Source organism: Musa acuminata, chromosome BXJ1-5, assembly GCF_036884655.1.
Source record: "Musa acuminata AAA Group cultivar baxijiao chromosome BXJ1-5, Cavendish_Baxijiao_AAA, whole genome shotgun sequence".
Lineage (NCBI taxonomy): Eukaryota > Viridiplantae > Streptophyta > Magnoliopsida > Zingiberales > Musaceae > Musa > Musa acuminata.
This window is the reverse complement of record NC_088331.1, coordinates 2,831,016-2,854,964: the sequence shown is the minus strand read 5'-3', so window position 1 is coordinate 2,854,964 and position 23,949 is coordinate 2,831,016. Positions and strand designations below refer to the sequence as shown.

The 23,949-nt window shown below is 35.9% G+C and overlaps 2 protein-coding genes across 8 annotated transcripts; one reads left to right on the top strand and one right to left on the bottom strand.

The window, feature by feature from the left end:
- The first annotated feature begins 5,627 nt into the window (after positions 1 to 5,627).
- On the top strand, positions 5,628 to 7,444 carry LOC135672992 (serine/threonine-protein kinase WAG2-like). Its single transcript, XM_065181622.1, has one exon. The coding sequence runs from the start codon at positions 5,757 to 5,759 to the stop codon at positions 7,251 to 7,253; it is 1,497 nt and encodes a 498-aa protein (XP_065037694.1). The 5' UTR covers positions 5,628 to 5,756; the 3' UTR covers positions 7,254 to 7,444.
- Positions 7,445 to 15,472: 8,028 nt separating this feature from the next.
- On the bottom strand, positions 15,473 to 21,306 carry LOC135672991 (auxin response factor 18-like). Of its 7 annotated transcripts, none has more exons than XM_065181615.1 (6): positions 20,782 to 21,306; positions 20,586 to 20,679; positions 19,309 to 20,503; positions 17,137 to 18,059; positions 16,410 to 16,475; positions 15,473 to 15,805 (listed from the first exon to the last, which is right to left on the bottom strand). In XM_065181615.1, the coding sequence occupies exons 3-6, from the start codon at positions 20,407 to 20,409 to the stop codon at positions 15,757 to 15,759; spliced, it is 2,139 nt and encodes a 712-aa protein (XP_065037687.1). In that variant the 5' UTR covers positions 20,410 to 20,503; positions 20,586 to 20,679; positions 20,782 to 21,306; the 3' UTR covers positions 15,473 to 15,756. The 7 variants fall into 7 exon arrangements, with proteins under 7 accessions (XP_065037687.1, XP_065037686.1, XP_065037688.1 ...); XM_065181614.1 differs by having other exon boundaries at positions 19,309 to 20,481; XM_065181616.1 differs by having other exon boundaries at positions 19,309 to 20,464.
- Between the last annotated feature and the right edge of the window lie 2,643 nt (positions 21,307 to 23,949).

Below are 23,949 nucleotides of genomic sequence, written 5' to 3'. Positions count from 1 at the left end.
GATCCCTTAATCCTGCAACATGGGCTCTCTGAATCCAACATAGTTAAAGTGGTATCTAGATCTAGTTGAACATCAGTTTATTTAACATCAATGTTAGATTGATTGTCTCAGTATATAGGAATTGGACCATCTTCTTAATGTTGTTAATGCCCTCTGGATTTGATTTGCCCAACCCAAATCGTTTCACATGTTGCTTTAGTTATAGAAAGACACTTAGCTTCATAGGATGATAATAATGGCTATGAGTAATTCATCGTCGGAAGAGCAGTAAATGGCTCATGATCTTAGGGTTACACAAACATGCTATTACCACAAAATTGTATTCTATTAAGTGTAGATAAATATTGAAACATGTTCGATTTGATGCTCAGATCATTCATGGCTCCTCCCACCTGCTAATGAGTGATGCCATGGATAATAGATGGATCATGAAGTCTAATTTCCAGTGGATCTACATAGCCCATAACGTTTTATATGATCCAGTCATTGACCATTCCCAGTGGAAAAGATAGATTTAAACCATCAGCTTGTTATGTGAGTGAAATATATTTCTCGAATGAACGTATCGATCAAATTCATCTAGTTGATGCTCCTGAATAAGAACATAATAAATAATGGCGTCTACCGACCAACTTCTCTCACTATCCCTTTTTCTCTTTCTTATTATTTACTGACTATTTAAGCATCAAATTATAGAACCAATGATTGCTTATCTCGTTCTGCAGCCACATTTTTATATCAGTTGAAGAGGATGTCCACAGCAAGTTCTCAGTTGAAGGAATCTTTCCATGGCGAAGCCGCCCTAATGCCTGGGTTAACTAAGCTTCTCAGGTTTGCGTGCTGCTTCTATCTTCCTCATCAACCTGATTCGTTTGGCACGGTGGTCATGAAGAATACCGTCAAAGCTTCCCAAAGATAAGTAGAGGTCCGTCAATGGAAATATCGAATTGCCTTGTGCAAATTAATGTATTTCTCAGTCGTCCGACATGGACACGTTATGCATGGCATCTTCTCCTGTAGATGGACAAAGGAAGACCAGATGCATCATATCAGGACCCAGCTCAACCGATCGAAGGGCATATTAGGTGAGCCATGAATGTGTTGTCAGCAGTGAAACGGAGAAGAATATGGCATCACCACACACTCTCTCTCTTTTTCTCTTTTCTGAAACCTACTTTGGATGCTGGTAGTTGATGAATTGATTACTAGTATGATGCATGTGAGACAATGTGGGAATGCTTCCTATTGCCTGAGAGGTAGGGATGGATGCATTGCACTCAGAAGCTGCATTGATATATGCGACCCCCCTCGTATTAAAACACATTTTCTGCAGGAAGAAGGGACAGGTTTCACAGATCATGACTCCCTTATGGAAAATGACTGTCATCATGGAGCAATATTATAGTATGACAAGTGACACTGTTGGCAACAAGGGCACCAAGGTATATTCTCGTTATCTTTCTTCTACCAGTCCTGGAGAGAGAAACTTCATTATTAGTGCTCGCAGTAATGGAAGAATGCATGGTGAAGCTTTTATCCGGGGGAGGTGGGAACATAATGTATGTATATTAGGGCTTCTTTTAGATGCGCATATGTATGGCTCTTTGTATACAGGTGTTTATATAGGACCCACCGTGTTGGCCCAAGTGGCGGACAGCCTCGTGCTCCCGGTCCGTGCGGGGCCCACTTGGCTGGCCACACAACGTGGTCGCGTCCTGAAATGGGAGGCGGGACCCATTCATCAGGCGACGCATCACGTAGATCACTTGGTATGGGATCTACGTGCATGGGGGAACGTTTAATGTGACATATATATATATATATATATATATATATATATATATATATATATATATATATATATATATATATATAAACTGCTCGAGTAAAAATATTTATTATGAATTTGTATTAAATATAATAGTAATTCTTCCAACGAATAGTGATAATAGAGAGCATTATTATGTGCCAACAATGGTTGTTGCAATGATCAGGTGGCGGCTATGCACTTACAGGAATACACTGCAAGTCATAACTTACGTACTCTCTCTCTCTTATATTATATGTATGTATGTGTACACTTGTAATTTTTGTTGCAACATTGTAAGCGAATGGAGGAAACAATTCTTATTGGAAGCAAATGAAAGCAAACACTGGTGGACGTCTTTAATGTTGTTGTCATCACTAACCCATACGCTATACCAAATGTGGACGGTGTGAATTTAATATCGATGATGATCAAATGAGTGACTTGCTTTGTCGCAGCAGATGTATAGATTAATTTTTTTCTTTGATTAAATAAGAAATTCCATGACTAAAAACATTGGATCTGTCATTTAAAAGTATTACATGATTATTTTTTTGAAATCAGTTGAATAAGATGAACATTTTCCGATCAATACTATGGCTTGCGTAGCTATAAGAGCAAACAAATTCTATGGGTCAGTGATTAAAATTTCTATTGACAGGGGGAAAAATAAAAGCCAAAAATAAAAATAAAATAATGAAACTGAATCGAGTACATAAAAGTGGATATTACATGCATCACTAACTCAGCTTTACACTATTATCCCCGATTTAAATTCACATGTAGTGTCACATGCACTTATAATTAATATTATTTTCATCGACATAGTCTTCTGTTTTCACGTGGTGTCACAGTGTTTGAAGCTAAGGAGACTTCCATCTTATATTCGTATTGTACAAAGATACGTAAAGGTATATTAGAAGAAGTTGATAAGAAAAATACCGATGATATCCAAATTAACTCGATTAGATTGAGACTCGTGTTCGTAAAAAATTTTGATGTGATCGATAAGGTGGCTCAAATACTCTTCGGGAGTCGAGTGCATGCTCTATGATAAATCAGCATAAAGATTTTTTTATGCTTAAGTTAATAATCGATGATGGTATAGTAATTTTAATGAATGGTTATCGAAATTAATTTCTATGACCTGATGAACTTTTTATGATGAGCTAAATCCTGATTGGATTACCACATGTCAAACACTTATTAGAGCAAATATTTTTAATATATTTTTCTTAAAAAATATATCAAATAAAATTGTTATATTAATGATTAATTTATACTTAAAATATTATCTAGATGGTATATCAAACCAACAATATATTCTAAAGTTGTTTGCTACTTTGATGGTAAAAACTTTATCGTATAATCAAATTTTTTTTATCATTATCCTTTTAAAAAAATATAATTAAATATAATGTAACTTTTCTCATCCAAAAAAAATTATGGCACTTACTTGTTATCCTCCTATGTTAAGGAAGGTATCCCTTTCTCTAATCCTTCCCTTAGCATGTAGGAGCATAACTCCATAAATTATCCTACAATGTTTAAATGACAAATTAAGGCCTTCACTTAATTATGAACTACATTTTAGAGAAAATTAATGGGTATCATGTAAGGTATTACTGTAGACTTTTTATTTAAATTTTAAATTGAGTCCCTAATCATTAACAGATTAAATTAGGAAAAATATTTATAATATTGAACGATGTATAAGAGCTCACACCAACTCGAATATCAAATCCATCAACTGTATAATAATATATTAATCATTAATATGTCTCAAGAAACACTCATCAAAAGAGTTCATAAGCTCGAAATTCGCATGAATTATAGTCAAAACATATCTAAAGATATATAGGTTTTTTCGCATGGTGACAAGTAATCAAAACAAATAATAATTATGAAATGACTGTACGTAATGAATGACTGGATACTGCGAACCATGGAAACCGGTGCTGATCTGATGGGGATGAGAGCCGCACTTCCTGGAAACAATGGCTGTAATCTTTGGTGTTACTCTAAAATTGAGAGCCGCTTTATGACCCAGGAAACCAATATCTGAGGTCGGCGTCGTGTCTGTGGTGATGTCCGGTCAAATTTCGTGGCCTAATACGGCCAATAAATGGGAAGGACTCGATGTGTTGACTTACAGGACTTTACTAAAGTCAAACAGTTGCTGACAAAGGAGAGGCTCCCAAATAAGAGAAAGATTGATCTATTTGGTGCTTGATTTCTTTGCATTGTTTAGTACATGCTAATGAAATGAACTGGATGACATAGCTAGGAGGATTGTTATAAGTTGCAGAAGTTGTATATTTGTGCATTGCATGTATTGATTCCTTTTTAATGCTTGATGTAATTTTTTAAGATTTATTATATTAGTTGATAGAAATAGATATCGAAATAAAATATATTTATAATTCGAATAATTAAATAATGAGAGTGTTTGCTAACTTAGAGAGAGAGAGAGAGAGAGAGAGTGTGTGTGAGTGTGTGTGTGTTAAGTCAGATACTAAGTTGGAGAATATGGAGTAATAAATGCGAAGTAGGGAAAGGTTAGAGAGAGTCTGTAGGATTCTCATGAATTTTACCCTAACGAAGCTCATAATTTTTTACATATCTGAACTTTTCTGGTCATTAAGTATCATAATCTAACATACATATACATACTATTTGGATAAATATGCTGCGGGAGAATATGTTGTGGAGATATGACAAGAATCCAAAATCCAACGGTTCACTTGTGTTTTTATTTTTGGGGGACATAATTAAAGAATCATGATATATAGTATAAGCTACCTTAAGATTATATATTTATTTGATCTCCGAGCTCATACACATTTATAGAGCAAATCAATTACTCTTTTGGTGGTTGTTGTAATGGAATCAAATTATTCTCTTCCAACTAGCTAACTTCTTTATTATTATTATTATTATTATTATTATTATTATTATTATTATTATTATTATACTTTTTTAGTTGCTAAATATTGTCTTCTTTAGCCACAAAAAAAAAGGGTTTCTCTTAATCAACCTCTTAAACAAACTATTTTGTCTTGAGTTATCTACAATGTATCACAACAATTATTCTTATGTTTCAATAAGCTTATATATATATATATAATTTAACCTAATATAGTATGATTTATAATATTTTTATTTATTTATTGTCAGTTTAAAACTATTATAGCATCTTCATTGGTCTTATTGAGATATTGAAAACACTATTAATGCTATTGAAAAATACTGTAAATGATGTTATATTATGCATCATTGGTTATAAATCATTACAATATCAAAATTTTAAGCTTATAGTTGACTTGGTTAAGATTATGAGTTTATTTGGATTATTTATATTATTTTTGAATAGGTTTTATATTGTTTTCATTATTAACCAATCAAATTTTAATTTCTATTTGGGTAATATTATATATATATCTATTTGAATATATATATATATATCATATGATTTCTATTATGTTTTGATTCTATTTGGCTCATTTATATTATTTTAAATAAGTTTTAAAGTATTTTTATTGTCGTGATCAAAACACTATAATAAGTCAAAATAATGAAAAATAATTAAAAGATAATTTAGATAATTTTAAATTAAGAGAACTATTTTAAAAAAAAAATAAAAAAAATATAATAGATTTAAAAATATCTAAACTATAAATATTTTGTAATAAAATCGTATTTTTTTTATTCAATTTTATTTTGACTACAATCTACGTAAAGATCCCTCATGTACGGCCACGTGAATATAAAACTCAGCCGGTCTCACCTTCTCTGAAACTGTCATTAATTGTAATGGTGCATGGAAACACCCGCAGATCCACCAGATAAGAATAAGGAGGAACGGGTCGTCGACCAAAGTTAAAGCCGCCTCTTCTCGCCCTTTAAAGCCCATCTCTCTCGATCGCCTTCTTCCCACTCCGACATCCACATGGATCAAGAGGAGAGGCTAAGCTTCTTCCCCCCGGACTCCTACTCCGACCTTGACAGCAGCTTCACCAGCTCAACGACGTCCGCCTCCACCTTCAGTGCTCGCAGCAGTCTCAGCTTGCCCTCCTCCGCCTCGTTCGCTCTGAAGCCCCTCCCCCATAACTGCTCCGATCCCCACTGGTCCGCCCTCCGCGCCACAGCCAACCTCTCCCCCGATGGCCTCCTGCACCTTCACCATCTCCGCCTCATCCGCCCTCTTGGCTCTGGTCACCTCGCCCGTGTCTTCCACTGCCGTCTCCACGGCTTCGACGACGGCCATTCTCCTGCTGAATTCGCCCTGAAGGTCATCGACCTCGATGCGCTCTCCCGAACCTCGTCCGACTATAAGAAACCGGATGATTCCGAGTGTGATGAGGAAACCGGCGAGGGTGGCGGACGGGGGAAGATGTGGCACGTGCGGGCGGAGGCGCGGGTGCTGGCGGAGATGGACCACCCGTTCCTCCCGACTCTGTACGCGCGGCTTGACGCCGGACACTACGCGTGCTTCCTCATCGACTACTGCCCCGGCGGCGACCTTCACTCCCTCCTCCGCCATCGCCGAGGCCATCGCCTCCCGCCGGCAGCAGCCCGGTTCTATGCAGCCGAGGTCCTGGTCGCCCTCGAGTACCTCCATGCCCTCGGCTTCGTCTACCGCGACCTCAAGCCCGAGAACGTCCTCCTCCGCTCCGACGGCCACGTCATGCTCTCCGACTTCGACCTCTCCTTCCGCTCCCACGTCTCGCCAACACTACTCCACCGTCGTCGCCGTCTTCCTCGCCGAAGGAGTGGCCTCCTCTGCTGCCTCGTAGGCTGCAGCGCCTCAGGCGAGGACGAGGAGCTCGAGTGCGTGGCGGAGCCGTCGTCGGCCTTCTCGAGGGCATCCGTCGGGACCCACGAGTACCTTGCTCCGGAGGTGGTCAATGGCAGTGGCCACGGCAACGCCGTCGACTGGTGGGCGTTCGGGGTATTCCTTTACGAGCTCTTATACGGGCGAACCCCCTTCAAGGGCGCAACCAAGGAGGCGACGCTGCGGAACATCCTGACGCGGGAGGTGAAACTCCCAGACACCAACGGCGGCGACGTGGTCGAAGGGGGCGACATGGCGAAGGCGAGGGACCTGATCGCGCAGCTCCTGGTGCGGGACCCGGCGAAACGGATGGGGTCCGTGCTGGGGGCGGCCGAGATCAAGCGGCACCCCTTCTTTGCAAGCGTGCGGTGGCCGCTCATTCGGTGCGCCCGACCACCGATACCGTGTGGCCCAGCCACCGGGCCCCTGGTGCCGGCGACCAATGAGGGTAGCGGGCGGTGGTGGACTGCTGGGAGAAAGAACGCCACCCTCGATAGCAACCATAACAGCAGTAACGATCATAGGAAGACGACGAAGAAGAAGAAGAAGAAGAAGGGAATCAAACTGGGATTCGGGGCTAAAGCAGCAGCACCTAACAATGTAATAGTGTAACTTTGACTGTACAAAGTAGTTTCTGTAAGTACACCAAATCTTCCTCAACTTCTCGTGTTCTAATCGGCGACAGACCGACGACGACCTGAATGGATCGGTCGCCATGTTTCTTGATAATGAGATCTCAGATCTCCACACAAGTTGTGACGGAAGGTGGTTCTAGTTATTAGAGACGGATCATTTCATTTCCATGTCCGACATGCGTTGGCTTATTAGCAGCATCGCTGTACGTACAAGCTGGGAGAAGACCACAAACTTCATTCAGTTCACTCAAAAATATTTATTATTATTATTATTATTATTAATTTAAACATCGAAGGCATCGAGTTAGAAAATCAAATTTATTATGCACATAAATTCAAATCAAATCCAACTGATAGATCTATCACCGATAGTTTGCAAAGCTTTTTGCTTACACATGAATCTAATTCTAGGTGATAGTGTAGGTGTTCGATGGTCCAATCAACTCCACGTAGCAACACAAAGACCTCTTCTTTAAACTCACCGCTGAATCATTCATTCAAAGGAGAGAAAGGTTGCTTCGTCTCAACGCACAAGTCTTTGCTTTTGTTTCAGCCTTTTAGAAGAAATTGACAACTGATACCCAATAATGGTTTCGAAAAGTCCTTTTTGGATGCGAAAAAATAATGTAACGATATCTATGAGTAATAAAATACTATACATATTAAATGCATATGACTATTTCATGCAATCCTATTGACTTCAAGCGTTACTTATCCTTTTCATGGACATTGAAACGACATCTGATTTCACGTCCATTCGACCGACGTAGAATACGTGTTGATGATAAAATAAATGAATAAATATGAAAATAAAAATAAATTATATTTAATTGTGTTGTTACAGCTAATTTTGTCGCATATAATTAATTTGAAATGACACATAATTCTTTTTTCATTCAATATGTTATATTATATATTGCGTAGTTATCCATTCGAATCCTACCAATGGAATTAAATATTGGCATTTATTTTGAAACTGGTTTATTCTTGGATTTGGCACAAAGATAAATATGTTTAGAACAATGATCAAATTTTGCTCTATGTCTTGTGATGAGGATATAGCATGATTGTAACAATAGGTGCTGAGATAAATAAACTAAGACCTGTATTCTTAGTTATGGTTTTATGTATTCATTAGTGAAAATGTATTAAAAAAACAATGATTTGTTTTACATTTATTTATCATTTTATAACTTTATGATTTCTAATATATATAAAAATTACATTTACGATCTTTTTTTATAAAACGAGTAAGAAAGCATATTTTTAAATTTTAGACAAAATATTTACATTATGACTAGTTTTGCTAATGTAAGTCTTAGTGCATATTAAGTTTGGATGGACTAATATTCTTGTTTTACAATTTTTGGATCTAGACATCATAATCAATAGGATATTTTGAACATCTTAAAGTATCACATCGTAGATCTATATATAAATGTTAGATTTTTTTTTCTTTTCTCTTCGTACTTTTCATAAGACCTCTATAATTGATGTAATAGGTCTAAAATGATATAAAGATCATGATAAAGATAAATATAAAATATTTTTTATATACTCTAATTCTCAATTAATGTATGATTTGATGATCAATCATTGATTTAAAGATATGATTTGAATGCATAACTTGAGTGCATGATTGAGAAAATCTCTCCCTTAAAACCTGTATAAATATACATTATCATAATAATTTATATCATGTCTTTTATAATAAATTCTTCATAGTATTATGATCCTATTGCTTTAAGCAAGACTCTTTCTTCCTCTCTCTCCCTATTGCTGCTTTACAAGTTTTTCTACTTCTCGCTTTCAGATTTTGGCATTGCACTAAGGATAGCACCCTCTAGTGATCGACTTACTTCTCTAACGATTCTCTATCACTATTCAGGTCTAAAAACTTAGTGAGTTTACATTTTGCTCCTACACCAACAACTACTACCCAACATCTTCACCAATGTCATCCCCTTCTCACTAATCGTCAAACTCACTGATGCCTCAAATCTACGATTAATCTCTCAGCGATAATTTACTGCCTTCCACCATCCTCTCGACTACACTATTAGTACTTATGATCGAGAGAAGGACTTAGGAGGGGAAGGAAGAGATCACCCTTTTTGAACATCCTAGATATATAGTTTCACAGATATGATCTCCTTCAACAAATCAGATCTCCACCATTTATGCATTAAAATCATATTATTAATTGATTCTAGAATTTTCTTATCGATCACAATATCTTCCCAATATGTCTTTCTCCTTTATATCTAACACTCCAATAATTGTTTTTATAGGAAACAATAATTCATCTCAACCTATAAGGCTTATGTTTTATTAATACAATAACTCTAATCTCCTTCAAACTCTTTAAAGGTGACAACTATGCAACTTAGTGAGCACAATTCACCAATCTTCTCTTTGTAAATGACTCTCTTAGTTGTTTATTAGAAAAGATTCAAATATCAATAGAACACATCTCAATAGTAAATCATAATCATAAGTTATGACTATGGAAAATATTTCTTATTCTATAAGCTATTCAAGCCTCGGTCACTATAGCACCACTAACCTTTTTATGCAACATTATAATAGAAGCATGATCCAAGTTATAAACCATCTTTGTTAATTGCTCTCGAACTCGTATACTAAGTCTTTTATTTACGTTGAACAACACAAGTGGGTACTATTATTGTTGATTATATACAAAATCTAAAAGTTATTATATATGGTTTAGCTTTAATAGATCATCCCTCTAGTGATAAAGAAGTCATTGTTTATACTTTCAATGACTTATAAAACGAATATAAGAAATTAACGGTAGTAATTTAGGAATATGATTCACCAATATCATTTGAAGAAATGTATAATAGGTTGATTAATCATAAAACATATATGAAATAAGAAGAGACAAAGAGGAGACTATCATAACTCAATTCAATAAAAAAATATAAAGAAAAAGATAATTAAAGCAACAAGAAATTTAATAAATGATTGAATAAGATGCCTTATGGACATATGGACAATAGATAGAGCCATCATCCTCCATTACATTATCAACTCTCCAACCATGATGACAATTTTAATCCAAATAATTCTGAAAATAACTTCAACAATAATCACTACAACTATCAATAGTTCTAACGTCATAATAATAATAATCAGCAAAAAATCATATACTAGTTTTATGATAAAATTGGAGCCATAGCAAAGGTTTATCGATCTCGACCCAAGCCTATTATTACACCCAACTAGTGTTAAACAAATATAACGACTACTTCGACTACTTTTCTAATCAATTAGATTGTTGACTTTGGTACTTCTTATCATATCACTTTTAATCTATAGAATTTGTCTATCTACACTGATAATGTAGGTAGTGAAGATATGATAATCGATAACGATAACAGAATCCCTATCACTTACATAAATTTCATAATACTTAATTTATATATAAATACTTTTATGCTTGATGATATTTTGTATGCACCTCATATAAAAAGAAATATTATTTCTTTCTCTTAATTTTATAAATAAAATAATATATATATTGAGTTTATTCTTAACTTGTTTCTTATAAATGATCTGAGCATGGGAGCATTCTTGGGCTGAAGCTAAAATAAAGACAACATCTATGAGTTATCATCAACTTCATAAATCACTCAACTAATCACTCTTACTTTAGTTGTTGCTCTAGTTGATGTGTAGCATCTTCGTCTTAGTCATTTGTCATCCTTCATTCAATAATAATTAATTTCTCATGACTCTCTTTCAACTTTCAAATTAAGTAAATACTTGTGTTAGTAATAAAAATTATAGACTATATTTTTAGAATATCATTCATATCCTACTCCAAACCATTTGAAATTATTTACCTTAATATTTGAGGCTTTGCCCCAACCATGTTTTTTGATAAGTTTTAGATTTTGTATTATTTTCATAGATTATGTACATAGTTTTATCCTCTGAAACATAAATATGAAGTTATGATAGTCTTTACTCATTTTAGAAAAATGATCAAGAATTTTTTCTAGTCTATGATTAAAATAGTTTACTCTAAAAGAGAAAGTAAATACTAAGCTCTAACAATTTATCTCTCATTATATGGTATGCAACATCTCACGTCACCACCACATGTACTTCAACTAACTAGCTCCGTCGAATTAAAAAAATCAATATATAGTTGAAACTGGTCTTAATCTCTTATACCAAGCCTCTATACCATTAATCTTTTGATCAATAACCTTTTAAACCATAGTCTACCTCATTAACTACATATTCACCCCAATCTTATAACACTAGCAAAAAATTATTTTACAAAACCTCAAACGTTCAAAAACTTAAAGTATTTGATTATTTATATTATCTCTAACTATGCATCTATGCTTTACACAAGTTAATACCAAGATCCAAACCTTACATCTTCATTGAATACTCCCTTAAATATAATGTTTTTCAATGCTATAATCCTCAAAGTCAAAAGAATTTTATATTACATCATGGTATTTTTATTGACTCTACTTTTCCTTTCCAAAATCTTGTTCATTTAATAATACGAGCCACTACAATAACTATTCATCATTAGGTTCATATGAGTATACTTTAAATCCCTTAAACGCATCTCTTACCACATTAACCAATAGTTCTTTTCTAGACCTATACTCCCTTATTACTCTAATTCAGTCTAATCAAGTACGTGTCACTAACTCTTCACCAATTCTCATGCCTTTAACATAACCCAATAATACCACCGAGCTTAAATATCACATGATAATACGCTTCAAAAATTACATCTTCAAACCATATCAAATCCTTAATCTCTATGCTATCGCAAGCTCTCTACCTGACCCTATTGAATCCATAACTATCACCCAAGTTCAAAAATCTCCATATTAGTACAAAGCTATGAGGAATATTATGCCCTATTCTATAATGTCAAATAAACTCTTATACCATCTCTACTCACACAAAATATTATTGGGTGTAAGTGATATTTTGAATTAAGAAAAATCCAAATGGATCCATTGTTAGATACAAAGCACGTCTAATGGCTAAAGAGTTTCACCAATGATCAAGTATTGATTTTACAAAGACTTTTAGTCTAGTTATTAAACCAATGATAATTCGACTCATCATAAGTTTGACTATCACTCAAGACTAGCATGTATGCCAATTAGATATTAACAATGCTTTCTTACAGGGACCTTAACTGAAGATATATTTATATAACAACTATTGGCTTCATCCATCCTTAATATCCAAGTAATATTTGTAACTACAAAAAGCTATTTATCGACTTCGTCAAACTTTAAAAGCCTAGTATACGGAATTTGGTTTGTTTTTTTATGTTAGTCGGCTTTGTCAACTCTAAATCTGACATCTCTTTATTCCTATGATAACAAAAGGAATGTACTATTTATTTACATATCTATATAAATCATATTATTATATAAGTAATAAGTCGATTGAGATCAAGCAATTTTTTAAGTAATTAATAGACCAATTCACTATCAAAGACTTAGGAACTTTAAGTTATTTTCTGGAAGTAGAAGCAACGTTTACATCTTTTGGGCTTTCTCTATCTAAAAAAAAAAGTATATTCGAGATATATTATCAAAGACAAGTATGTATACCGCCAAAAAAAGTCATCGACCCACTTTCTATCAATGAGTCACTTAAATTATATGATAATAGCTCTACTACAAATCTCATATAGTACCAACAAGTACTTAATTTCTTATAGTATTTATCTCTCACACGTCTAGATATTTCATTTATAGCCAATAAAGTATCACAATTCATGCATCAACTTTCCATTATGCATTAGTCTACACTAAAATGTATCCTTTAATATCTTAAAGGGACTCTCAATCATGGACTCTTTCTTCATAAACACTCATCACTTCATCTCCATGCCTTTGTTGATACTAATTGGATAGGCAACACTAATGATAGAATATCTCTGTCAACCTACATTATCTTTCTTGGAGTAAATATGATCATTTGGAGTTCCAAAAGGCAGAACACGATTGTAAGATCCTAAATCTGAATACCAAGCCATTACTACCATCGTTGCAAAATTCAACTGGGTCACCAACCTACTACATGAACTTGACATCATCTCTTAATCCACTCCTATAATATATTGTGATAATATTAGTGCCACCTACCTATACTCTAACTCAGTAATTCACGCATGAAACATAATGTTATCGACTTTTATTTTGTTAGAGCAAATTGTCATACGTCAACTATATGTTTCTCATATTCATGCTTCTAACCAACTAGCAGAATCCCTCACAAAACCTTTCACTAGCAAGATATTTTAATTGTATTAATCTAAGATTAATATTCTTAGTTCAATCTTGTGGGGCGTGATAGGAGATCATGATAGAGGTAAATATAAAATGATAACTTTATATTTCCTACATGATATAATCCTTAATCAATCTATGATTTGAGGATCAATCATATATTTGAGTATATGATTTGAATGCATAATTTGAGTGCATAATTAATATATCATCTCTTTCATAATGAAATTTTAAGTTCTTTATAAGAAAAGATAATTAGAAAAGTTTGATATCTTCTAAGATTTCTAAAATAAGTGAATATTCTTTCCATTAGTTAATAACTTTAATTAAAATTTATTAGATCCTTAATATCTTTATCCTAAGTTAATTGAATAATATGATTAGCAATTAAAGAGGAAGGAGAAGGTTAGCTGAGGAAGACAACAGGGAGAGAAAATTGAGAGTGAGCTGGTATTAGAAGGGACACACAACTAAGAGAAGGGTGTGAAGGGGGTAGTAAAGCTCAGGGTGGAACAAAAAAAAAGAAAATGACAGAGAGGGAAGGAAGAGGATGTATAGGATTTAGAAGGAAGAAGGGTTACAAAGAAGAGTGAGAAGAAACAAAAGTTAAATGACATTTACTTGGTTGTTTGACTCATTAACATTTATCTATAAATTTAATCTTGATTAGGTTTTAATCTAAGAACATCAAACTATTATTTGATTTAACTATGGTATTATCAGATATGTTAATTAGCTTTGAATTCATTGAAACATTGGATAAATCTTATCAGATATATGCCGTCGTACTGTCTTGGAGTTCCCTTAATTTAGAAGAGTCCAGCATTAAAAGTTGAAGGGTGAGACACAAAGGAACAGTTAGTTCGGTCGAACCGATGGAAGTATCTGACATGACCATAATAATAATAATAATAATAATAAGAACCTATCAATTTTGCCCTATGGAATTGAGGATCATTCTACACACTAACAAGTTTAGAATAATTTTTTAAAAATATTAATATAAATTAGAGTTTGAAATATTCTAAATTAAGGATAAATAATGAAATTAATTGATTTGGTGGAGAGTATATATGAAATACAAGTTTGCAGGGAAAAAAAAAACCATTTGATGAAAGATAAATCGTAAGGTAATATTTTTGGGGGGTTTTTAACTTTTTGGAAGAAACACAATAAGAAAGGAAACAGGGAGGTGAGACCACGGAAAGGCCGGCCTAAGCACCGTCTTCCGTTCCGTGCTTCAATTAAAGTCCACGTTCCTGGTCGCATGTGTCGTGCCATCAGCTCCGGCGACGACGAGACGACGAGACGACGAGGCGGACAAAGATGAAGAGAGAGGGGGCATGGCCAACGGGCAGTCGGCTGACACGACTGCCCACTGTTCCCCTGTCACGAGTCCATCGGATGCGTGGCCCTCCTCCCACGTGGAAGTCGGGCCCACCGTGTATAGTTATCCTTACCATCGAATTACACGCTAAATAAAAAAGATAAAATATAATTATATTAAAAAAACTAAATACTTAAAAACTAAACCAATTAAACTACAAGATATCGTCCACTGCAATCAAGTAACAGAATCGTCTTAACCTTCTGAGACGAATGAGCATACATTATATATTTATGCATAAATCATATTTATGAGGCAGAGCATCAAAATAGTTATGTCTTGTCACTATAGCATCAAAATTAGTTCCTAGTTGTTTGATTCAGGCAGTGATAGAAACAGAATTGCCAATGGTAAGAATGCTATCAGTCAACCTAATTAAATGACAACATTCTGCTGTTGACGAGAAAGAGAACAGAGTCAGTCACTGATTCTTAGTTCAAAATAGATAGATTTCAAGATGATGCAGTCAGTACGTCGAGAGGCATCAAATACAACAAGAAATAGCAATTCACAGTAGGCTGATCTATTCTGATAAACCACAATTGATAGTACGTTACGTAGCCATTACAGTTTCACGAGGCAAGCAGAAACCAGGAAACAGCCATCCTAAGCAAATACATCAAGGACAAGTTATGCTACCAACTGAAAAGAAAGGAGTGCAAACAGATTGACATTTTGGGTCCCAAGTCAAATCCAGTCAGTTTGATTACACAAGACAACTTGAGAAAATGAAAGCTCAAACTACGACAGAACCTGATTTATCCAGTCCCCATGGGGTTTATCAATCAGCTGCAGCACTCTAAGTTTGCACTGAGTGATCCAGGTAGTACAGAACTGGAGAACCAAAAAGCAGTGGTGATTATGATGAATTAGATAATACAAACATATCCCAGAAGCCAATTTTCTTTTTAACGTTACTACTATTATTTAACAACAATCATATCCATAATCCCCATCTGAATAAACTGGTTTTCATTATGTTCAACAGCAGTAATCAACTTCATCTAAATGCAAAACCAACTGAAGGAGGAAAGCCTAGATGAAACAAACTGTCATCAGAGTCTTTCACAAATCTCAACCCTAGCATTTATCCATCGTAATTGATCCTGAGAAAGTGTACGACCTCCATATATATAGTTAAAAAAATTGAACAGTTTGTGTTTTCATGTAAGCATGAAAAACATCAGGGAAACGGGCTGTGCTTTCTATTACAGATGCATATAATAACAATTTCTAGGAAGGCTAAAGAAGAACGACATGGATAATCCTGTTAAATCAACCTGACTTAAACAGTTTAGGTTCATAGATTGATAGATTGGAATGACAGAGGACTGGCTTCTGGAACTTAAAAGAACTCATAAAGAAAAGTATCCATGAAGAAAGCACTGAATGAGATGTTTTCTCATTTAACTACACATTTTGATGAGATCTTTCCTACCTTCCTATGTCGTCACTCCCTGAATCAGTTGATATTGTCAGCCTCCGTGCCGTTTTCATGAACTCACTGCAACGATACCATAATAAGATCCATAAGACACATTCTTTTAGAATGAGACCATAGGCTCAAAATATTTAAACAAATGACTGCCGCTTATGACATAAAGGCAAACTAAAAGTGCAGCCAGACCAGAAGGCTGCAACCATCGTGAGATCTGAGGAAAGTAATTACAAGTGAAAGGTGTAAATTTTAAAGTTTTTATTTGTGATGAAACCCTTAAAAAGAAAGAAGTGACAACCAATTAGATTCTCATATCTATCACATAGTTCACAAAATACATGTTACCTAAAATTTTCAATGGAGTGCTAAACAGGCTAAATTTTCTCAGACATCTGTAAAAATCATAACAAGATAGATTTACAAGCAACAGTAACCACCCATATTTGCAAAACAAATGTGAAGTTGTGACAACTGAGATAGAAAACCTTGAAGTTGAAGTCACTGGCTATAGAATCAGATCATGGATTAGAACAGGAAACACAAAGAAGCAACGTGGATGATAGTAATAAAGTAGACGGAGGACACCAGAGCAATTAGGCAAAAAGACTCGATATAAGAAAGCTAGATGCAAATGAGTGGTATGGTTTAAAGATATAAATGCACCGTGATGACCATCTAATACCATCACAAGTTGTTTGTTCATGCTAAGAATGACCCAGATTCTAACCTGTAAGGTTCATCTCCAGTGTGTTTAACTGCACCTGCTGCATCATTGTAAATCATGTGGCTTCTAATCTCTGATTTTCCAATCCCAAACATGTCAGCTAGCTTTGTGTATAGTTCTTCATAAGATTCAAACATGGAGAGATCAAGGGTGCGACCAATATCAACTGATTCCATAAAAATCTTGCAATGGCCAGTCTCCAGTCCAAGCTCTGATATATTGCGGTACCTGTGCCTGTCCCATTTGAATAATTCACAAGATGAACTGTCCACAACTATATTCTGATTCATTGCAGAGCCAGAAACATCTGACATATTTGTTGTCTTCTCAAGATTCCCATCAGCAGAACTGTTTCCAGTAGCACCAGGGAAAACCATATCCCCAGAGTTGCTCAGAGATATCTGATCCTCAGTCAGTATTGTTTTCCCAAAGAGCACTAATTGTGGCGGTTTATCATTGCAGAGCTTTTCTGTGCTATGAGAAGCATTGCCAATTGTTAACAAACAAGAGATGTTATTACGAATGGCAGGGTTATCAATGAGGAGGCCAGTCGTTATTCTTGAAGGTGGAGTGGTCTGATCAAGGCGGTGAACGCCAGCATGGAACAGACCTAATTGCAGTTTGTTAAGGTGGATATCTGATAAAGATACACCAAAATGAGCATGCCTGGCTCCCTGTATGCCTGCAGGAGCACTGTCTGGGAAACAGCACAAAGGACTAGTGCCATAACCAAGGGGGTCCCTGAGGAACATAGGCAATGGAGGTTGACCTTCGAGGCAAAAATCAGGGTATTGGGAAATACAAATCTTCTTCTTCGGTGGAGAGAAGGGTGCTAAATGGATAGTTGGCATGTTTGAGACCAGTTCAACCAACCATGGGTTCACACACTTCACATTTTGTAAAAAATCTGGTTCATCCCATGTAACCTGCAAACCCATTATAAATAGTGATCGCATTTTGACAAGGAAGCAGATACATTCATAGAGAAGGAAAATAAGAAAAATGAAGTGAGACATTTGTAGTATCACAAGAACATTTCTGAGAAATATAGCAACACAAGGAAAACCTGGAAGACAAAAAATAACTTGCCATAAGCAAAAGAACTGGGGAAGGTGTAGAATAGAATTTTGGTTCACTCCGCCATGAATGGATTTGTATCTTTTTGTAATGGTTAATAAACGTTGATTTTTTGTCTTGGAGAAAAAAAAGAAACTGCGGTAGGTGCAGAATATATGAAACCACAATGGATCTGCTTTTCTTGGTTCAATAAATTGGAAGACACTAAATCTCTCTATATCAGTCCCCCTCATTGACGACATAGACTAAATTGCTTTCCAAGAAACAGAGTCAAACAAAAAAGGGCCAGTCTGATGCTAAATATTCATACTGATATATCATTTGTCTATAAAGACAAACAAACTTCCATTTATTATTCTTGTGTTGATATCAACTTTATACACAATCATACTTGCCATGCCTCTGATGAAAGTAATATATGCCATTCAAGATAAATTGTTGACAAAATATCGGAACTAGAAACAAATATCATAAATGCATTTTTAAATTTAATTATGCTTGATAGCCAAGGAATAAAATTAAACGACTTTGAAATAAATCAATCATCATGTAAACTGTTGAAGGGACCTAATTTGTCATGCCAGCAAATGACAAACATGACAAAAGTTCCAGAAAATGGAACTCCATCCTATGGCATACTAACATCAATAGCAAACACAGGTAAAAATTTAATACCATGTGCATAAACCATGCGGAAAAAAAAAAACAAAGGAAAAAATTATTTTTTTAAAAACATTATCTGACACACTCATTGGTATTTAGATTTGCTGCACCTGCCCATCTAGTATTTCTTCATTAGAACAGATATCTAGAAGAAAACAACCGACCACAAGCACAAATAATAAGAAATGGAGGCAGAAAGCATGATAAAAATGACACGAACTTTGGGTTAGCTTCTGTTATTGTTGATCAGAACAATGATTTGTATGAATTTAAAAAGGAACATGACGACATCAACCAAATTGACATCGGGTGCGGATATTATATGGACAAGTCATAAAAGATGAGAAGAGGTGCAAGCAAACTAACACCATAAAAAGCAAAATACTGTATTATCTTAGACTCACAAAGAGCATACATGCTGCATGGAAAAGGTACCTGAAGAAGTCTCCAAGGCGAATTAGGCCACTGCACGGGATCTGCAATCTGAACAGAAGATGTAGTTCCCATAAACCAACTAATCCTTGAGGAATCCTCAGTTTCGAAAGCCATCTTAAACCTCATTCCGGAACACCATTGGATCCTCATTGCAGCTTTTACTGATGCAGCCTTCACACAGAACTCCGGCGTAGTCACCCTAGGGTAGTACACCACCTCAAAAGGTTGTCCTCTAGCTGCAAGTGTTGCTGCCTCAATGACAGAGTCTGCCTTCACCCTACCTCTTATCCTCATGCCCCGACTAGTTCTTAAACTACCACCATTTCCGTTTTCCCTCATTAACCTACACTCTTCCCCCCTTGAGAAGACAGAGAAGTTCCCATAGCTCGTCATACAATTCCCATTGGGAAGGATCCATCCTGAAGGAACCTCTGGCCCGCCACCAATCCCACCTCTTTTAGCCCGTCGGATCCCCATGCAAAGATCCCCATTCTCGGTTCTCAAGAACACAATCGAATCCCCTGCCACAAGCTTCTTCTGGTTAACAAAAGTGCTCCACCCAGTTGTGAGCAGATGTCGGCGAGGGGTTCCCCTATAGATGTGCCTAAACTTCCAAATCTCACCATGCACATCCTTCACAAGCACAGTCTGCACCGGTGGATCCACAGTGTAGTCCAACCTTGGGAAGATGGTCTCAGCGCAGTATCGTGGGACAGAGAAGCCCCCACCATTGTTTGCATCCGATTGAGTCAGTGTCTTTGCAAAAGATGCCAGCTTTTCTTGTGTGTTGCTTCCATCTATAACAAGTCCCAGTGCGTCATCTTGGCCACACTCCAGCTCATCGACCGTTAGTGGAACCATGCGGATCTTAGCGAAGACTTCATCAGTCTCTGGTTCAGCCAAAAATTTCACGGCAGTCACAGTGGCAAGGATGAGAGGTGGGATGCGCTGGGAGGTTCCAAAGTCCACGCTGCCTTGTGCATGCTCTGCGTGACCCTGGGGGAAGTAGTAGACCTTGGAGTTCACTGCCGGCATCTGAACCATTCCACCGGCACAGGCATGCCATAACTGGGAGTCGAGGCACTTGTTGATTTGCTTCATCGATTGATTCTTTGGTTTATTTGTCAAATATGAGAATCGGAAGGAGCAGTTCCAACTGGGTTTTGAAGAATACTGGTGTTGTAAGAAGAAATTGCTGCTGATTTCAGGCACAAATTTACACAAGCACTACACGTGGGAACAGAGAGATATCCAGCAGCATTAGCGAAAATTGTTACCTTTTAGCGAACCAGTGCAAGTATCCAAACCAATTACTTCCTTCAAGGGCTCCTGACGAACGTCGTCTTAGAATCGATGAACTAGAAGAATAACCTATAAGTATATAAAGTTGGGATTTTGACACCAAAGAAAAAGGAATAAAACTTCAAACTCCCTAAAATATACACTAATTTATAAACTGATTCGATTTCTTACCTTTCCCGTGAAGAACTGCGTCAATCAGGGAAGGAAGAACAGAAACATCAAAACAAAGTAGAAATACGCCGACTCCATTTCATTCCAAACTTCCATCTGAAGACCCCTCACAAGATCGTGGAAACCCCAAACTCCGGCTCAACTCCACTAACCCTAAGGAAACGAAGATCCCCCGGGAGCTCAGTTAAATTCCCCGACACCACTCCCAAACCCTACAAAATCCAGTTAATGACTTCCAAAATCCTTTTTCTAAATCGAAATATCTCAGGCTTCCCAGCAAAATACCACCATCATTTCTTCACCCATTACTCCAATCATCCGCAAAAAGGACATACCACCAGAAACCGCAACAATCATTCCTTCCAGCTGCGGATCCAGCAGATAACACGTCCCGTGGTGGAATCTCTCCCCCTCCTCATCTCCTCTCCAGGCTAAGATCCACCCGATTCCAGATGCAATTCAGAGGGGCTTCGCCGCTGAATTCGTCGGCGATCAAAGTGGGGAAGAGAAAGAGAGAGAGAGAGAGGGGAGAGGGGGGACATGAGACACTCCGACTGTTCTCCCTTTCAGATCTTTATATGAATCCGCTGTGTCTCTCTGGCAATAGAAGAACCAAAAAACACAGCAGATTAAATATTTTGCATATATACCCTTTAAACGAGAAAATGAACAAAAGTCGACAATACTTAAGATTATATTTTACACATGTACCCTTATCAGGGGCTTATTTAAGAATTTATTTTCCGAAGAAAGATGACTTCTTCTATAATTTAATTTTTTGTGAGGGGTCAAACGAAAAAGGCAAAAGCTTTACGAAGGAAATGGGGAGGAATTATTGATGTGATGTCGCGGTTACTGAGACTGCGGTCGTGGCAGGGGGAGGTAAGCGGAACAGGAGGAGGATCAGCTATTGGTGTCGTCGCAGCGAGATTGCGATAGGGTTCTTGTTGGATGCCACGTGCACCACAGAGGTCTGGCGCTTCGGACGACGGTTCGCCGATTAGTCGCCGATTCGAAGCACTCGGAGAACCCCACGGTGTCGGATGGATTTGGTTCACTTTATTTGGAATTAATTGATATTTTGAGATGGTTGTGTGTGAAGGGAAGCATATTTAATTTAATTGATTTATAATGATTTGATTTTAAAAACTATAAATGGGGTATCATTTTTTTCATATGATTAATTGGTTCAAATCAAATTGAATCGATTTTAATTTAAAAAATATCAATATGTTATCATAAATTTTTAACTAATTTCATAAATATTATAGTATCGTCCAATCGGATCAAGATTAAACGATCTTGAATCAAATCAAACTTATTCGAACTAAAAAAATATTCTTATTTTAATCAAATCAAAGTAAAAAAAAAATGATTCGAGCATTAACGATACCGTTGAATCGATTTGAGTACCCCTATAATTCAGCATAATAAATTTGAAGAAGAAAAAAAAAACCTTTCTCTTCGTTCCATTCCATTCGGTTGCACCATACTCAATATCTTTCCACCTCATTTGTTAAAAGTTCATATAGTTCGTTCTTTTATTATAAATAATTTTTTATTTGAGTTTTGTTGTGTTTTATTATAATTTTTTATTATAAATAATGTTAAAAGTATCATCTATTGTGTTTTGTTGGCATCCCTCTCGGAAGATCGCATGATTGATCGAAGAGGAAATTTAAACTAATAAGCATTAGAATGGATCTGATCGGCGAAGAAGAAGAAGAAATCGATGCCCCATCACATTCAAAAGAAACATAAATCGTAGAACCAATCACGTCATGTCGAGTACGGAGTGGAAGGATTACCTTTTTCTCTTTCCAATCGTTTTGAGTTTTTGGCAACGATGTGTGCCGGATAAGAACCACAAGCCCAAATCCATGAGACGCTACATGTCGTTTTCCTTTCTTTCTCATTCTATTGGCTTCCTCACCATGAATTCAGCTCATAAAGAACTCAATGAGTTGTCAAGGATCTTAAATGCTTCCACATAATAATCTTATACTTTGTCGTCAACCTTCTATCATCAATTTATTGCTCGGCGTGCAACTTTTAAACACGATAAGATCTAGGCAAAGAAAAGTCGTTAGGTTAATTTTGTTTTTTTACTATTTTAATTTCTTTTTAGTAGATTCTTTTGTTACTTGTAGTTTTTAGATAATTTGTAATTTAATTTATGCGATCTTAATAAAAAAACAACAACATATATACGAGTTGACAAACATTTAGTTAAGGCATGATGTAAGAAGAAACCTATGCATCCCAAAAATACAAACAATATAGTAAATCAATACGAATAACTCCCATGACATATAAAATAAGAAAAAATTAATAATTATATGATAAATTAAAAACTAAAAGAATAAACACAAAATCATTAGGGTGAGAGGGCTGTTTTTGTAATTTCATATTTTTATATTATTATTTAATCAATTATTACGTTGTTAGATTGAGGTGGCACGGTGGATCCCAACACACGTCATTGGAGCGTGGACGACTTTGGACTGATGTGAGGGCGGTGTGGTGTTGTGCAAATCTTTTGCATTTAATGCTGATAGATGTGAAGTTTGATCTCAAACTGTAGTGGTGGCTCGTGCATGTCCTCTTCTTGATAAGATCGTTGACGGTATCATTTCGCCACCATTATCAAATGGTAAGTTGACGTAAAATAGTGTAATATTATTTTTTATCTATTTTATTTAATTTTTAAATATTGATTCAATCGATATACTACTTCAAGTCTATCTTAGAGAGAAGTGATGTCGGGTGAAAGAGATCTTTAGGACTAACCTTCCATTAGGACGTACGAAACAAGACCCATTAAGTTAGTTTAACTCTTTGAGGATTCAACTAAATATCAAATCTATTAGAGAATAAATATTATGAGAGAGTTCAGGTTTTTGAAAACGTAATTGAGTGATTGTTATATTTAAGGTCATGATTAAATATTTGGAATAGTTAGTGCATTAGATACGACTATGTATAGCTAAATACGAAGGACATAATATAACAATTAGATTCTGTGTACTAATTTATCATCTAGAGAGTGATATGTTAATCATATGACGATGAGTGAGACATCAATTATATGATGATGAGATAAGAGTGAAATATCAATAATCATATATATATATATATATGATTACATCAAAACTATCATTAATATTA

Excerpts from the sequence above, each read along its gene's own strand:
- LOC135672992 (XM_065181622.1), top strand. The coding sequence starts at position 5,757 with ATGGATCAAGAGGAGAGGCTAAGCTTCTTCCCCCCGGACTCCTACTCC.
- LOC135672991 (XM_065181615.1), bottom strand. The coding sequence starts at position 20,409 with ATGAAGCAAATCAACAAGTGCCTCGACTCCCAGTTATGGCATGCCTGT. Across the intron at positions 16,476-17,136 it reads ACTGGAGATGAACCTTACAG|TGAGTTCATGAAAACGGCAC; the intron begins GTTAGAATCTGG and ends GTATCGTTGCAG. Across the intron at positions 15,806-16,409 it reads GGGAGTGACGACATAGGAAG|TTCTGTACTACCTGGATCAC; the intron begins GTAGGAAAGATC and ends TTGGTTCTCCAG.